This window comes from Oncorhynchus tshawytscha, linkage group LG11, assembly GCF_018296145.1.
Source record: "Oncorhynchus tshawytscha isolate Ot180627B linkage group LG11, Otsh_v2.0, whole genome shotgun sequence".
NCBI lineage: Eukaryota > Metazoa > Chordata > Actinopteri > Salmoniformes > Salmonidae > Oncorhynchus > Oncorhynchus tshawytscha.
In genome coordinates this window covers 32,561,409-32,577,503 of record NC_056439.1, presented here as the reverse complement: position 1 = coordinate 32,577,503, position 16,095 = coordinate 32,561,409, and the positions used below count along the sequence as shown (strand labels likewise).

General features: G+C 42.1%; 2 protein-coding genes and 1 long non-coding RNA gene across 11 annotated transcripts in view; 2 read left to right on the top strand and 1 right to left on the bottom strand.

Annotated features, from left to right (window-relative positions):
• The first annotated feature begins 2,466 nt into the window (after window positions 1-2,466).
• On the top strand, window positions 2,467-3,269 carry LOC121847729. The gene is made up of 3 exons (XR_006084563.1): window positions 2,467-2,628; window positions 2,820-2,959; window positions 3,132-3,269. It is a non-coding gene; the product is annotated as an uncharacterized LOC121847729 (long non-coding RNA).
• A 146-nt stretch (window positions 3,270-3,415) lies between these two features.
• LOC112233171 (tetratricopeptide repeat protein 8) lies at window positions 3,416-9,943 on the bottom strand. Of its 4 annotated transcripts, XM_024400606.2 has the most exons (14): window positions 9,693-9,942; window positions 9,205-9,234; window positions 8,864-8,984; window positions 8,602-8,665; window positions 8,170-8,419; window positions 7,993-8,037; window positions 7,797-7,882; window positions 7,611-7,698; window positions 7,236-7,346; window positions 6,854-6,993; window positions 6,507-6,681; window positions 6,190-6,312; window positions 4,252-4,335; window positions 3,416-4,117 (listed from the first exon to the last, which is right to left on the bottom strand). In XM_024400606.2, the coding sequence occupies exons 1-14, from the start codon at window positions 9,804-9,806 to the stop codon at window positions 4,001-4,003; spliced, it is 1,548 nt and encodes a 515-aa protein (XP_024256374.1). In that variant the 5' UTR covers window positions 9,807-9,942; the 3' UTR covers window positions 3,416-4,000. The 4 variants fall into 4 exon arrangements, 3 of the variants coding, with proteins under 3 accessions (XP_024256374.1, XP_024256375.1, XP_042185960.1); XM_024400607.2 differs by lacking the exon at window positions 9,205-9,234 and having other exon boundaries at window positions 9,693-9,941; XM_042330026.1 differs by lacking the exon at window positions 9,205-9,234 and having other exon boundaries at window positions 8,864-8,988; window positions 9,693-9,939.
• A 1,664-nt stretch (window positions 9,944-11,607) lies between these two features.
• Window positions 11,608-16,095, top strand: part of eml5 (EMAP like 5) — a 78,404-nt gene continuing 73,916 nt past the window's right edge. For all 6 annotated transcript variants that reach the window (XM_024437378.1, XM_024437376.1, XM_024437377.1 and 3 more), the window contains exon 1: window positions 11,608-12,098. In XM_024437378.1, the coding sequence (XP_024293146.1) occupies window positions 11,902-12,098 (197 nt within the window). In that variant the 5' untranslated portion in view covers window positions 11,608-11,901. The remainder of the gene's footprint in view (window positions 12,099-16,095) is intronic.

Sequence of the window (16,095 nt, the reverse complement as noted above, 5' to 3'; positions counted from 1 at the left end):
AAATGTGTGCATGCACTTGGGTGTCCAGTACTGGTAAGAAATTAAATCTACTTTAATTTATGTGATAAATACCACCTTTCCACTCAGTTATGAATGCATCATTACACTAAATTTATGCTGCGTTCATAACCAAGTAGGAAGGTAGTATCTACTGCGTTCATAACCAAGTAGAAATGTGGTATCTACCAAATATGACTGGATAAATCCACATGAAAGCCCCTCCAAATTCGTCTATCATCTAGGTGGCAGTGTGCACCCTTTCAGTTTGTTTGCCAACTCACCAAAGTAGTAGAAGAAGAAAATGGACTACTTCAAAATGGAAATGGCCAGTGCACAAAATGTGATTCATTCTAAAGAGTAGGCCCAGAGAAAGTTACACAGAGGGCTCAATAGCCTTCTCCAACAAGAGATAGAATTCAGGTAACAGACAACCAGCAACGAGAACTTTCAGAAGCAGACTAAGAGCCTTCGCAAGGAGAAAACATAACTGCAGTCCCAAATATCTTCACTTGGTGAGATAACTTTGAGTGAGACACCCTAATTAGGATTTGATCTATTGACTAGTAAACAAACAAACATTGTCTTCACAGAGGAAAGCTCTGGCCTATGTTTTCCCGAGATGTGATCTGCTAAACTCAATGTGTTACTACTTTGCGATTTCTGCCACCATTGAGCCTAGAAGCTGGGGAGAGGTGAGAAAAGACCGTTTAAATCATGGAGCTGACCTGGTTCTGGTAGATAGCTGGGAGAACCAGGTAAGGCATGGGCCATCATTTGAAACTGAAGTGAAGGACAAGGTGAGCGTGAGAGAGAGGTTGACGGGTGGGGGTTGAAGTGTTGCTGTATCTGGAAGCGTGATGTTTATTGTCATATTTTGTGCATTGTAGAAGGGAGTACAGTTCCAAACTGGCATTACTCATAATTTAACCAACCAAGTTCAACAGCTTGTTTCTGCATATCTCTCTCTCTCTCTTTCTCTCTCTCTGTGTACCAGTGGTGGTCGGTGTAAAGCCACTACATTGTAAATGAAAATGTTTCTACTAAAACTACAGTACCAGTCAACAGTTTGGATACACCTACTTATTCAAGGGATTTTCTTGACAAATGGAATCGTGTAGTAAACAAAAAAAGTGTTAAACAAATCAAAATATATTTGAGATTCTTCAAAGTAGCCACCTTTTGCCTTGATGACAGCTTTGCATTCTCTCAACCAGCAACATGAGGTAGTCACCTGCAATGCTTTTCCAACAGTCTTGAAGGAGTTCCCACATATGCTGAGCACTTGTTGGTTGCTTTTCCTTCACTCTGCGGTCCAACTCATCCCAAACCATCTCAATTGGTTTGTGGTCAGGTGATTGTGGAGGCCAGGTCATCTGATGCAGCACTCCATCACTCTCCTTCTTTGTCAAATAGCCCTTACACAGCCTGGAAGTGTGTTTTGGGTCATTGTCCTGTTGAAAAACAAATAATAGTCCCACTAAGCGCAAACCAGATGGGATGGCATATCACTGTAGAATGCTGTGGTAGCCATGCTGGTTAAGTGTGCCTTGTATTCTAAATAAATCACTGACAGTGTCACCAGCAAAGCACCATCACACCTCCTCCTCCATGCTTCATGGTGGGAACCACCTCCTCCTCTCACAAAGACATGGCGGTTGGAACCAAAAATCAGATCAAAGGACAGATTTCCACCGGACTAATGTCCATTGCTCATGTTTCTTGGCCCAAGCAAGTCTCTTCTTATTATTGGTGTCCTTTAGTAGTGGTTTCTTTGCAGCATTCGACCATGAAGGCATGATTCACAGTCTCCTCTGAACAGTTGATGTTAAGATGTGTCTGTTACTTGAACTCTGTGAGGTGCAATCTGAGGTGCAGTTAATTGCCGATATCTGAGGCTGGTAACCTTAATGAACTTATTCAATATAGCAGAGGTAACTCTGGGTCTTCCTTTCCTGTGGCGGTCCTAATTAGAGCCAGTTTCATCATAGTGCTTGATGTTTTTTGCAACGGCACTTGAAGAAACTTTCTTAAAATTGTCCGGATTTACTGACCTTCATGTCTTAAAGTAATGATGGAATATTGTTTCTCTTTGCTTATTTGAGCTGTTATTGCCATAATATGGACTTGGTCTTTTATCAAATAGGGCTCTCTTCTTTATACCACCCCTACCTTGTCACAACACAACTGATTGGCTCAATTGCGTTAAGGAAAGAAATTCCACAAATTAACTTTTAACAAGGCACACCAGTTAATTGAAATGCATTCAAGGTGACTACCTCATGAAGCTGGTTGAAAGAATGCCAAGAGTGTGCAAACCTGTCATCAAGGCAAAGGGTGGCTACTTTGAAGAATCTCAAAAAGATATTTTGATTTAACACTGTTTTTTGTTTCTACACAATTCCATGTGTTATTTCATAGTTTCTATGTCTTCACTATTATTCTACAATGTAGAAATTAGTAAAAATAACAAAAACCCCTTGAATGAGTAGGTATGTCCAAACGTGTGACTGGTACTGCCAATTCATGGTTATTCACTTGTTTTGGTTTATCCTCTAAATGCAGTGACTTACTGGGCAATTATTTGCTTCATGACTGGCTGTTTGATGATCTTTCAACTGTACTTAACAGGTCAGCATAGAACTTTCTATCATTTTCACAAGTTCTATGCAATGAGTCTTTGTAGAACGCTGTAATTGACCCCACTCCCCTCTACATTGTAATGGTTTGAGAGCACCGTACAAGAGAAAGATTGTCCAAAAGCCGTAGTTATCAATGATTCATTCAGCTTCTTTCCTGGCTTGTTGTGTTTGTTTTCTCAGGCGTTCATAAGTAAGATGATACACAAAGTGCAGTTTAACGCCGAACCCATGCACATGAAAGGGTTACATATAGGACTGAAGGAGGAAGAGGATACAGAGGGGACCTGGACATGGGTTAACGGGACTGAGCTGACTCAGGGGTAAGAGCTGCACAAGTCAATGGACTGGACACAGGTATAATCATGCATGATCTTCTATATATTTGTTAAGACCAACATGTCAAGCGGTACTTGGTTAAATGCTTCCACTGTACCATTATCATTCAGGATAAGACCAGAATGTCAACTACGTAACATTTAATTTGGTTGAAAGGTACTGGCATGAGACAGCCCAATGACTACTATGGAATGGAGGACTGTGCGGCCATCCATTCCAAAATAAATCCCATGGAGTCCTGGAATGATGCTGTGTACGCATCCATTGAACTGGATATGTGAAATAAAATCAAGGAAAGCTTAGAAATTACTATAAAATTGCCATTATTTCAATAAGTAAATGCATACATTCAAAATAATAAGCATTGGAATCAAATGTAACTTTTAAGTTGTACATAAAAGAAATTGTCATACTGTAAAGTTAAACAACTTAATTAGTTCTGCATCTTTAAAAAAAAGTTTATATAGTTTACTCCTTACAAACAAGACAGACTACAAATTATTACAAGAGTAATGTTAATACCAAAATACATCCCAGGTTTACATCTGAATACACTATAAAAAGATAGCAGTATAAATATATGTACTATAGTAAATATGTTTTTCTTCCATGTTCATACTTTATTATGTACATTCACTATCAGTGCTTAAAAGTACCTTAAATACTATTACACATGTATGTGAATCAACAGTTGATGAGAAAAACAAATGCCAAAACCAATCTTGGCTGCAAATAAAACACTTAAAATACAACTAATAAGACCTGCATTGGGCCAGGCAGTTTTAAATAACTGTTTTATAATAATGTCTGTGCAGTGAGTTGCCCAAGCCAAATTGCTCTTTGTATCATTTAGGCGGTGTATTGTCACCATCCTCTAACAGCAGAATGTTTTTCTGTAGATTGTGATGATGTCTAACCGGAACATGAGGCCAGTCACTGTTGTTCAATAGCAGCACTCTGCGACAACTAAGTAAGTTATCACACAGGAATTTTGGACTGTCAAGTCAGGTGTGTCGGTCAGTAGGTCACAGCACAGCAAAGTGCTGGCGCAGGTGTTTCAGGATCTGCTGGGTATCTACATGCTCAGGGAAGGCATCCTCTGACCTCTGGGCTGCCGTGTAGCTACTCTGCAGATCTCCAATCTGGACACAGCAGAAAACAACAGCATATCAATTCATATAATCACTCATGACTAAAAACGGTCTGTTTTATACCAGGCATAGCAATGTGTTTTTATTGAAATTGAAATAAAAGTGCAGATGAAGTGTCTGGTTACCTTGTTTGACAGAGTGGAGTAGTTAAAGTGTGGCTCATACATGTGAGGGGAAATTGATGCAGCGGTCTGGAGGAAAGCTTTGGACTGTGAAAAAGAAGAGAAGAGAGGACATCGAAACAAAAACATCCATTCTGAATTAGACTCAATACCAAAAACATCATAAGCAGTACACTAAAGACTTTAAATAATGTGTTATATCATATGGAAAAGAACCACTGGGCATAATACTTCAGAGGAGCAAGCCTAGAAGAAGTTTATTTCAGTTGGAAAGAAAGCATATAATTTAAAACAGATTCATACTCAATACACTTATCAGAACTAACATTTGATCAAAATGATATACACTGCTCAAAAAAATAAAGGGAACACTTAAACAACACAATGTAACTCCAAGTCAATCACACTTCTGTGAAATCAAACTGTCCACTTAGGAAGCAACACTGATTGACAATACATTTCACATGCTGTTGTGCAAATGGAATAGACAACAGGTGGAAATTATAGGCAATTAGCAAGACACCCCCAATAAAGGAGTGGTTCTGCAGGTGGTGACCACAGACCACTTCTCAGTTCCTATACTTCCTGGCTGATGTTTTGGTCACTTTTGAATGCTGGCGGTGCTTTCACTCTAGTGGTAGTATGAGACGGAGTCTACAACCCACACAAGTGGCTCAGGTAGTGCAGCTCATCCAGGATGGCACATCAATGCGAGCTGTGGCAAGAAGGTTTGCTGTGTCTGTCAGCGTAGTGTCCAGAGCATGGAGGCGCTACCAGGAGACAGGCTAGTACATCAGGAGTCGTGGAAGAAGCCGTAGGAGGGCAACAACCCAGCAGCAGGACCGCTACCTCCGCCTTTGTGCAAGGAGGAGCAGGAGGAGCACTGCCAGAGCCCTGCAAAATGACCTCCAGCAGGCCACAAATGTGCATGTGTCTGCTCAAACGGTCAGAAACAGACTCCATGAGGGTGGTATGAGGGCCCGACGTCCACATGTGGGGGTTGTGCTTACAGCCCAACACCGTGCAGGACGTTTGGCATTTGCCAGAGAACACCAAGATTGGCAAATTCGCCACTGGCGACCTGTGCTCTTCACAGATGAAAGCAGGTTCACACTGAGCACGTGACAGAGTCTGGAGACGCTGTGGAGAACGTTCTGCTGCCTGCAATATCCTCCAGCATGACCGGTTTGGCGGTGGGTCAGTCATGGTGTGGGGTGGAATTTCTTTGGGGGGCCGCACAGCCCTCCATGTGCTCGCCAGAGGTAGCCTGACTGCCATTAGGTACCGAGATGAGATCCCCGGACCCCTTGTGAGATCATATGCTGGTGCGGTTGGCCCTAGGTTCCTCCTAATGCAAGACAATGCTAGACCTCATGTGGCTGGAGTGTGTCAGCAGTTCCTGCAAGAGAAAGGCATTGATGCTATGGACTGGCCCGCCCGTTCCCCAGACCTGAATCCAATTGAGCACATCTGGGACATCATGTCTCGCTCCATCCACCACGTTGCACCACAGACTGTCCAGGAGTTGACGGATGCTTTAGTCTAGGTCTGGGAGGAGATCCCTCAGGAGACCATCCCCCACCTCATCAGGAGCATGCCCAGGCGTTGTAGGGAGGTCATACAGGCACGTGGAGGCCACACACACTACTGAGCTTCATTTTGACTTGTTTTAAGGATATTACATCAAAGTTGGATCAGCCTGTAGTGTGGTTTTCCACTTTAAATTTGAGTGTGACTCCAAATCCAGACCTCCATGGGTTGATACATTTGATTTCCATTGATAATTTTTGTGTGATTTTGTTGTCAGCACATTCAACTATGTAAAGAAAAAAGTATTTAATAAGAATATTTCATTCATTCAGATCTAGAATGTGTTATTTTAGTGTTCCCTTTATTTTTTTGAGCAGTGTATTTGAGACCTAGACACACCAGTTCATTCACCTGCTCAATGTGTCCCTTGCGTAGCTCCAGCACGGCCAGGTTATTATAGGCCTCAGCATGGTCGTTGTTGAAGGCCAAGGCCAGTTTAAAACACTGGGATGCCAGAGTCAGGTCTCCTATTCCCTGTGGGGAGAAACATAAGATGCAAGTAACAAACAGAAATGCAACAAAAAAGTGATAGCATGCTATTTGTTCAAAGCACTCAGCCAGATGTGGATCCTGTCCAAGAGAAACCAATTGGCATACAGAAGAGGGTGCTGTAGAGTAACTTGATGCAATAACTAACATCTGTGTGTGCTAAGTTAACACTAACCCACCACGGCCACGTGTCCAATGTTGTACCAGACGTCAGCCTGCTCCTCATCATTGGCCACCAGGGCCAGAGCCCTCTCGAAGGAGGACAGGGTCATATCATACTGCTGGGCATAAAAGCAGCACAATCCCAGGTTGTTGTACAGCTGGCAATTATATACCCCCATCTGCAGCAGCCGTCTACAGGGAAGGACAGTTAGAGGGAAAAGACAACTTAAAATATTGTAACCATGCAAGGCATGTGTATCCACTGAAATGTCAAAATTATTAAATCACACAGGCATATACATACTAATCAGAGTTAGATGAGGGATTTGAAGGGGGTGGTGTGTGTGTGCCGTGTGTGACTAACCGGTAAAAGCGCAAGGCGATCTCAGGCTGGTCCGTGTAGAAGTGATTGCTGCCTATGCAGGCGATAGCCTCAACGTGAGTGTTGTCCTGCTTCAGGACATCTTTGTAGTACTCTGTGGCTGAGGTGATGTTATTCATCTCCTGTGAGAGAGACACATAACTATAAAGACTGATTTTGGACCTCCTGATCAATCTGCATCTGTTCTCTCATTTTACAGTAGAGTAATTCAATAGCTACTAGAGCTACAAAACAATTAGGCTCTAAATTCCTAGGCAATCAACTGCTCATTTCAGGTTACACATTTGACATGATGATTTCAACCTGTGCTTTCTTTAAGCAAGAGAATGCTTTGCAAACAAACAACAAAGGAATTGTTACGTGCCTCGTGAATGCGAGCAATTCCTGTTAAGAGAGTGACCTCCCCAGGGAAGTGGTCCAGACCTTGCTTGAAGAGGTTCAGTGCAGTTATAGGTTGATCAAGCCGCTGATACACCTGTTTTAGTGGCATAACAGAACAATAAGTATTTTTGTCATTTGTGTACTAATGAAGATAAATAGGTCAGCAGGTTGAGTAAAAAAAAAACATAAACCTATTTGAACAAATAGAAACAACTTGTCATTGAGTGACACACCACCAGGTTTTATCTGCTACAGAGAAGCCTTGTGTGAGGGTTAATCTATACTGTATACAGTGTAGTTACACAGTATTTACAGTGTTAAAAGAGTGTTAGGGACATCGTAAGTTGTATGTTGTTACCTTGGCCAGATAGAGGTATGTGTCCACCACCTCCTGATGATTGAGAGCAGATCGGAACTGTTTTTCTGATTCCCGGTGTAAACCAAGTCTGTTAATACAAACAGTTCCAATGTAGTAGAGCTGTAGTATAGTATGCATTGTATACTAACAGTTGTTTGAGATCTAAGTAATCAGCTAAAGCTTTACCTGTAGTAGCACTTCCCCAGCTGGACTTTCCACCACCAGTCTTTGAACTGAGCATTCTCAGTGGCCAGAGCAGCCAGGTCTAAAGCCTGTTCACAAAACATGACAGGGTAGGTACAAATCGTTTTTGACGGAAACTTACAAACAAAAACTGCATGAAATGCCAAAGACATACTGTATATCTGTATTTATAACTCACATTTTTTACATCATTTTCATGATGGAAGATGTACTCAAACAAGGTCTGGGGCAGAAAAAAAAACAGAACAGTCATAACATATATTGAAGGTGAATAACCATAATAAATACATTTACGACACATATTTTTTGAGAGACTGTTCCTTACCTTACAGTATATTAGTTAAATCAGTCATACCTTGGATAAATTGGGCTTCTGGGCATATTTAGCCAAGTTGAGTCTTGACAAATTTATAAATGGCCCCTCAGGATTGGTTAACATGGAGGCTGTTCCCAGCCGGACAAATCTCCCAGATGCACCAGTGACAGGGCGGGCAGTGTGTGCTGTGCGCGGGGTCTTAATGGCCTGTTCCATTGTCCCTGGTCTGCCAGACTGGGTACTGGGCCTCACAAACCCTGTGATTGGTCGTCCCGATTGGGTAATGGGCCTAGATTCAGGACAAAAAAGCTCAGTTCAGAACTGACCTGATGCTTTCCCAGGGTACATAATGCTCCTCACGACTCATTGGCAGAAATATTGTTACAGTAATAACACAATTCCAGTAGGGGAAATGCTTGGAATACTTACCTAACGTATACAAGATAGTTGTGAATAGAAAAGGTCACATACCTGATAGCTGGAGTAGGTCCACCTCCATGGCTTGTTTCAGGACGCCTCAGTGATGTCCCAGGGCCTGAAAGACAGCTTCATTACAGTACACTCAGAGCTGGGAACATTTTGGAGAGATTTTACCAGAACAGATTCAGAACAGTAATATATTATTGATATTGACTTTCGTAGGCTGTTCTGCAGATGACTAGTCATAGTCAGGAGTTTTTCCTGCCCAGGAAGAACTCGTGTCCCTCTGGGAAAGTTTAGAGTTCAGACTTACGAGCAACCTGGGCAATGGAGCTTTCATCCAGCATCATCTCAGCGATCCCCTCCTGGTCCACCTCCACCTCATCGATGTACACCATCTCTGTCAGAGAACGGGTCTTCAGACTCCATGCAGCCTGCCCAAAGAGCAAAGGTAGTAGATTTGATTTTACAATGTGAAAATTATGTTTACTTTGATGTTACAAGGTAGGGAACTCCAACACTGATGTGCTACTGTGATATTTAATTCATTTCTCTACCCGTTCTATTTGTACTTCAACATGTCCAAACATGCCAGGTTTAGATGCAGCATGTAAAGAGACACAGAATAAAAGGAGCACAGCAGGAAGAGGTTACCTCAGAAATATGTGATGAGGAGTCAGGTTCCTTTTAAGACAGCAGTGTGTGAAATGATGAGATAAGAGGTGAAGACAGATTTGATGCAAAAATTATGCTAGGCTATAGCAAGCACATTTCAAGACAATTGGAGTTAAGAGAAGCTAGATTAACTAAAGGAGAGATTAAATAGTGATCGTGAAAATCGAAAGTGGGTCACAATAAGGTCAAAACTTGCCAGATATGATGATAGCCCTCTAGCTAACAAGTTCTTGTTTTTTATGCCACCAATAGCTAGCTAGCTAACAATGTGCTAACAAAACAACAGATAGCTAGCAAGCAACGGCAGAGTATCTCTGGCAATACAGTAATGAGGAATAGGCAATGATACAGAAAATGTCAAAGAATACTTTGCAAGCATGCTACTGATAGATATTACCATTAGCTAAATTGGATTCATGCCTGGAGCTGGCTAGCAGAGCTAAAATACTAGTTTAGCTATTTCTAACCTGGTCGTATGGACTGTCCTCTAATATCTTCGAACAAATATCAGAACATGGTTGGAACTTCCGTCTTCTAAAGTAGCTCCATGCGAGAAACAAGGGATCCATCGGCACCTCCATTTCGTCTTCTTTGTCAGTGGTGCTAAAATAATTTAAGAGGTAGGTACGTTTTTAGAGCTTAGCTATCAACGCTAAGCTTGTTGCTTGAGCAGCAAGCGTCCTGTCCCTGTCACTCGCCGCAACAGAGGATAGGGGAGGTCCTCTTGTAGGTGCACTTGATTGAGCCCCCTCGGCACGCCGGGCGGGCGTGTGCAATTTTTATTACCATTCCATCCATTCTACAATGCGAACTCTGCCCACCCGGGACAATCACCCAATGCTGCATTGATTTCTTTGGCATTTACCGTGAGAACAATATTATTATTTGAAGTGAAGCAAGATCAGTGCGTTTATTCAATAACTTTTGTGTACTGCCTGTCTTGGTTTTCAAAGGGTATGCACTCAGCTTGGTCTCATAGACTAGATGTAACATAGTAAACGTATATCTGGGATGCTTTAACTGCTATGATATGTTACGTTTGGTATGGTTATAAAAGACAGATGGTTACTTAAGGCAGGGTGGTTGGTGGGTGGATGGGTGGACGTATAACAGAAGGTTGTGAGTTCAAATCTCATCATGGACAACTTTATAATTTTTAGCTAATTAGCAACTTTTCAACTACTTACTACTTTTTTAGCTACTTTGTAACTAAACTCAGCAAAAAAAGAAACGTCCCTTTTTCAGGACCCAGTCTTTCAAAGATAATTCGTAAAAATCCAAATAACTTCACAGATCTTCATTGTAAAGGGTTTAAACACTGTTTGTTTCCCATGCTTGTTCAATGAACCATAAACAATTAATGAACATACACCTGTGGAACGGTCGTTAAGACACTAACAGCTTACAGATAGTAGACAATGAAGGTCACAGTTATGAAAACTTAGGACACTAAAGAGGCCTTTCCACTGACTCTGAAAAACACCAAAAGAAAGATGCCCAAGGTCCCTGATCATCTGCGTGAACGTGCCTTAGGCATGCTGCGAGGAGGCATGAGAACTGCAGATGTGGCCAGGGCAATAAATTGCAATGTCCTTACTGTGAGACGCCTAAGACAGCGCTACAGGGAGACAGGATGGACAGCTGATCGTCCTCGCAGTGGCAGACCACGTGTAACAACACCTGCACAGGATCGGTACATCCTAACATCACACATGCGGGACAGGTACAGGATGGCAATAATAACTGCCCAAGTTACACCAGGAATGCACAATCCCCCCATCAAAATGCTCTGAGAGCGCTACATTCTGTGACCTTCACTTCAGCACCCACCGTGTGGACAGCGACTTTATAAAAAGTAGGAGCTGAGATGGCGAGTTAAAGTAGCATACCTGAACGCATGTGTTATCTGAAAAAAAAACATGCAGTTGGTGAATATGTAATACAGTTCATTTTTTAAATGTCCATTTTAAGACAACAACATAATTTATAGTCTCCTAAACACGAATGTAGACCTTCTTTCTGTTGGTTAAAGCCTATGCATGGATAGAGGAACTACTGTTAGACTGTTAAAGAAATGTGCAAAAGAGTAAAATATTCAACGGCGCCTACTTGGATTGACAGCTGTCAAAAGCTTCCTGGTATTGTCTACACACCATTGGTTAGCCAGGGTTAGAGCCATTGGTTAAAGTGCATTCTTTAGGGGCTGACGTTTATCCCTTTCTAATGATTGCCATTGGCCCGTGAACATCCCTTCAAACGCTAAATAGATATTCGGGGATGTGATTGGACAGATAGTTGATCAATCACAAATGTAGATCACATTTTGGGGCGGTGCGTGTAAATAAACGCGAATACTCCATCTTATAGGATTTGACTAGAGCTTCGACCTGTCTCGAGCGGGGCAACTAGCCAAAGGCTGAAGTAGAGATAGATATTTGCTTTTTACTATGAAAAGAACTGCATAGTTAACTATTTTTAATTAGAGATAAGCATATTATCTCAGAGTAAAAATAGATTTAGTGAGACTATTATGCACATGGAACACAAATGCCCGCTATAACCGCTTGTACCGGATACAATGCATTTTCAGTGGAACTAAGAGATATGGGATTGAATGAAATCCTTCTCGGTGAATGAAGAAATATCAAATACTCGAGACAGAGAAGAAGTACGGACATGGCTGACAGGACCGCTCCGAATTGTCACCTGCGACTAGAATGGGTTTACGGGTATCGGGGACATCAGTGCCGCAACAACCTGTACTACACAGCTGCCAAGGAAATTGTCTACTTCGTCGCCGGTGTGGGAGTAGTGTATAACACACGGGAACACAAGCAAAAATTTTACTTGGGCCACAACGATGACATAATCAGGTAATCGCACTTGCAGGAACTCATTCATTCACAGATATGCCGAGATACAAAATAAAACACTAGGAGGTAGCATCAATAAAAACACCAAACTTATCAAGTTTTTATTTCTGGAGAGGAGATACTTTGCCTACAAGTCTATATTGAATCGAGGTTATGACTTGTAATATATAACTATACAGTTTCAACTAGTCAAAATTATATAGTTTGTGAAAACATCACACTGAGCTCAACTTGTGAGCTAACCGCCTTTCAGCACCTACTGGATGGACAGCAACTTCATTAAAAGTAGAGGCTTGGGTGGGAGTAATGATGTAATAATTTTGTTTTGAAAAGATGCAGTTACTGTATCATATCTGATACAATACACTCTTAGAGAAATGGTTTCTAGAAGGGTTCTGCGGCTCTCCCCATAGGAGAACCCTTTTTGGTTCCAGGTAGAACTCTCTTGGGTTCTATGTAGAACCCTCTGTGGAAAGGGTTCTACATGGAACCCAAAAGGCTCTACCTGGAACTAAAAGGGGTTCTTCAAAGTGTCCTCCTATGGGGAGGTGAGACATTTTATCTCATGATTCTAAACTGGATTTATTTTGCATAACTTATGGCATTTGAGGTAAGTTATTTGCTGTATGTGGACACCTGTTCGTCGAACATCTCATTCAAAAATCAGGGGCATTAATATGGAGTTGGTTCCCCTTTGCTGCTATAACATCTTCCACTCTTTTGGGAAGGATTTCCACTAGATGTTGGAACATTGCTGCGGGGACTTGCTTCCATTCAGCCACAAGAGCATTAGCGAGGTCGGGCGCTGATGTTGGATGATTAGGCCTGGCTCGCAGGCGGTGTTCCATTTCATCCCAAAGGTGTTTGATGGGGTTGAGGTCAGGGCTCAGAGCAGGCCAGTCAAGTTCTTCCACACCAATCTCGACAAACCATTTCTGTATGAACCTCTCTTTGTGCATTTTTTTTTCTCCCTTTATTTAACTAGGCAAGTCAGTTAAAACCTGTTGTGACTAGGGGGCAGTATCCAAAGTAAACGGGATATTTTGTTAGGACAAGATGCTAGAATATGAATATAATTGACAGCTTAGGACAGAAAACACTCTAAAGTTTTCAAAACTGTAAAAATATTGTCTGTGAGTATAACAGAACTGATATTGCAGGCGAAAGCCTGAGAAAAATCCAATCCGGAAGTGCCTCGTGTTTTGAAAGCTCTGCGTTCCAATGCGTCCCTATTGAGCAGTGAATGGGCTATCAACCAGATTACTTTTTCTACGTATTTCCCAAGGTGTCTACAGCATTGTGACGTAGTTTTACGCATTAATGTTGAAGAATACCCGTAAGCGGCTACATTGTGTAAGTGGTCACCTGATGGCTCTCAGAGTGACTCTCGCGTAAAATACAGAGGTAGCCATTTTTCCAATCGATCCTACTGAAAAACCAATTGTCCCGGTGGATATATTATCAAATAGATATTTGAAAAACACCTTGAAGATTGATTATAAACAACGTTTGCCATGTTTCTGTCGATATTATGGAGCTAATTTGGAATATTTTTTGCCGTTTTCGTGATCGTAATTTCCGGTCGATTTCTCAGCCAAACGTGAAGAACAAATGGAGCTATTTCACCTACAAAAATAATATTTTTGGAAAAAATGAACATTGGCTATCTAAGTGGGAGTCTCGTGAGTGAAAACATCCGAAGCTCATCAAAGGTAAACGATTTAATTTGATTGCTTTTCTGATTTCCGTGACCAAGTTACCTGCTGCTAGCTGGACAAAATGCTATGCTAGGCTATCGATAAACTTACACAAATGCTTGTCTAGCTTTGGCTGTAAAGCATATTTTGAAAATCTGAGACGACAGGATGATTAACAAAAGGCTAAGCTGTGTCTCAGTATATTTCACTTGTGATTTTCATGAATAGGAATATTTTCTAGTAATATTTATGTCCGTTGCGTTATGCTAATTAGTGTCAGTCGATGATTACGCTCCCAGATCCGGGATGGGGAGTATCAAGAGTTAAGAACAAATTCTTACATGGCGGCATTTTCGTGCTAAAATAGGAAAGGGCCTTCCCCAAACTGTTCCACAAAGATGGAAGCACAGAATCGTCTAGAATGTAATTGAATACTGTAGCGTTAAGATTTCCCTTCACTGGAACTAAGGGGCTTAGCCTGAACCATGAAAAACAGCCCCAGACCATTATTCCTCCTCCATCAAACTTTACAGTTGGCACTATGCATTCGGGGAGGTAGCATTCTCCTGGCATCACCAAACCCAGATTCGTCCGTCAGACTGCCAGATGGTGAAGCGTGATTTATCACTCCAGAGAACACGTTTCCACTGCTCGAGAGTCCCATGGTGGCGAGCTTTACACCACTCCAGCCGGCGCTTGGCATTGTGCATGGTGATCTTAGGCTTGTGTCTGGGCTGCTTGGTCATGGAAACCTATTTCATGAAGCTCCCTACGAACAGTTCTTGTGCTGATGTTGCTTCCAGAGGCAGTTTGGAACTTGGTAGTGAGTGTTATGACCAAGGACAGACAATTTTTATGCACTCAGAGGTCCTGTTCTGTAAGCTTGTGTGGTCTACCACATTGCGGCTGAGCCGCTGTTGCTCCTAGATGTTTCCCCTTCACAATAACAGCACACAGTTGACCAGGGCAGCTCTAGCAAGGCAGACATTTGACCAACTGACTAGTTGGAAAGGTGGCATCCTATGTTGGTGCCACGTTGAAAGCCACTGAGCTTTTCAGTAAGGCCATTCTACTATCAATGTTTGTCTATGGAGATTGCATGGCTGTGTGCTCGATGTTCTACACCTGTCAGCAATGGGTCTGGCTGAAATAGCCAAATCCACTAATTTGAATGGGTGTCCACATACTTTTGTCTATATAGTGCATTTCTTTCTAGTCACAGTGGAACGTGAAATACAGTAACTCCACTCTGCATTCACTATTCCACCCTTAAAATCCATGATTACTGTTCAGCGACCCATCATAACTGAATGATGAATGGGAATGGATGGACTTGAAGGTCTTTCAGGGAATGTTTGAAACACTTTAGTCTGCGATTCGCAAACAGATATTTTTGGTGGTGGGTCAGGTAAACTTGAATGGACACAGAGACCCACATCACTATGATCGTTCCAATCATTCACGTCAATTGGGAGGAACTCAGCCAACCTCTTGAGGAAATATTCTTTATTATAATATTATAATTACGCCTCTTTCACTTCTAGGGGAAAAACTGCGGCAGCTTGCTCCTTACAATGAATGACCATGTACTGAATGACCTGTGTCCACTGCTCCAGTGGCAGTGTTGTCATTGTGTGGGTTGGCCTGGAGATGACTAGGATTATATACTGTAGTGTCGTTAGTCAGCTGTTCTGCTGCTCCATTATTCATTGGTCAACAGAGAGACAGACCTTGCCTTGCCTTCTGTGTGAAGTGCTTCAGTTCAAATGCCGTGAGGAGTAATATAATAATACAACATATTCCAATTTAGCACACACTTTTATCCAAAGCTACTTTTAGTCATGCATGCATACATTTTTACTTATGGATGGTCCTGGGAATTGGACCCACTATCCTGAATTTGCAAGCACCATACTCTACCAACTGAGCTACAGAGGAGTTGATCCATCTCATATTACATATCAGAAGCATATGTGTAGTGGAGGTAATTCGGTGCCATGAGTGGCCTTGTCTGAGACCTGAAGACTTGTGTTGGCTCGCCATGCTAATGTTTAGACTTTAGCTTGGTGAGCTAATACAATCGTGGGGTGTGTAGATGACTGTGTTTTGGTTGCCTCAGAGGTGAGAGCTCAGGGGAAGCAATGTCGAGCAGACACAGAAGACAGAACTGCAGCTGTTGGCGGGCGGCTCTCTCTAACATTGCACGAAGCCATGTGGAAGATTTAGACTCCTCAAATAGCATTGGGAGTCATCTCCTTCCTCACTGTGCCGTGTTTTCATTTTCTACAGAAGAAACAGCC

What these genes read in the sequence shown, in the direction of transcription:
- LOC112233171 (XM_024400606.2), bottom strand. Translation starts at nt 9,806, where the DNA reads ATGGAGGTGCCGATGGATCCCTTGTTTCTCGCATGGAGCTACTTTAGA. An exon ending in CCTCATCACATATTTCTGAG is followed by an intron (nt 8,985 to 9,204) that starts GTAACCTCTTCC and finishes CTCTTTGGGCAG; the next exon opens with GCTGCATGGAGTCTGAAGAC. An exon ending in ATGAAAATGATGTAAAAAAT is followed by an intron (nt 7,883 to 7,992) that starts GTGAGTTATAAA and finishes TTTTGTGAACAG; the next exon opens with GCTTTAGACCTGGCTGCTCT.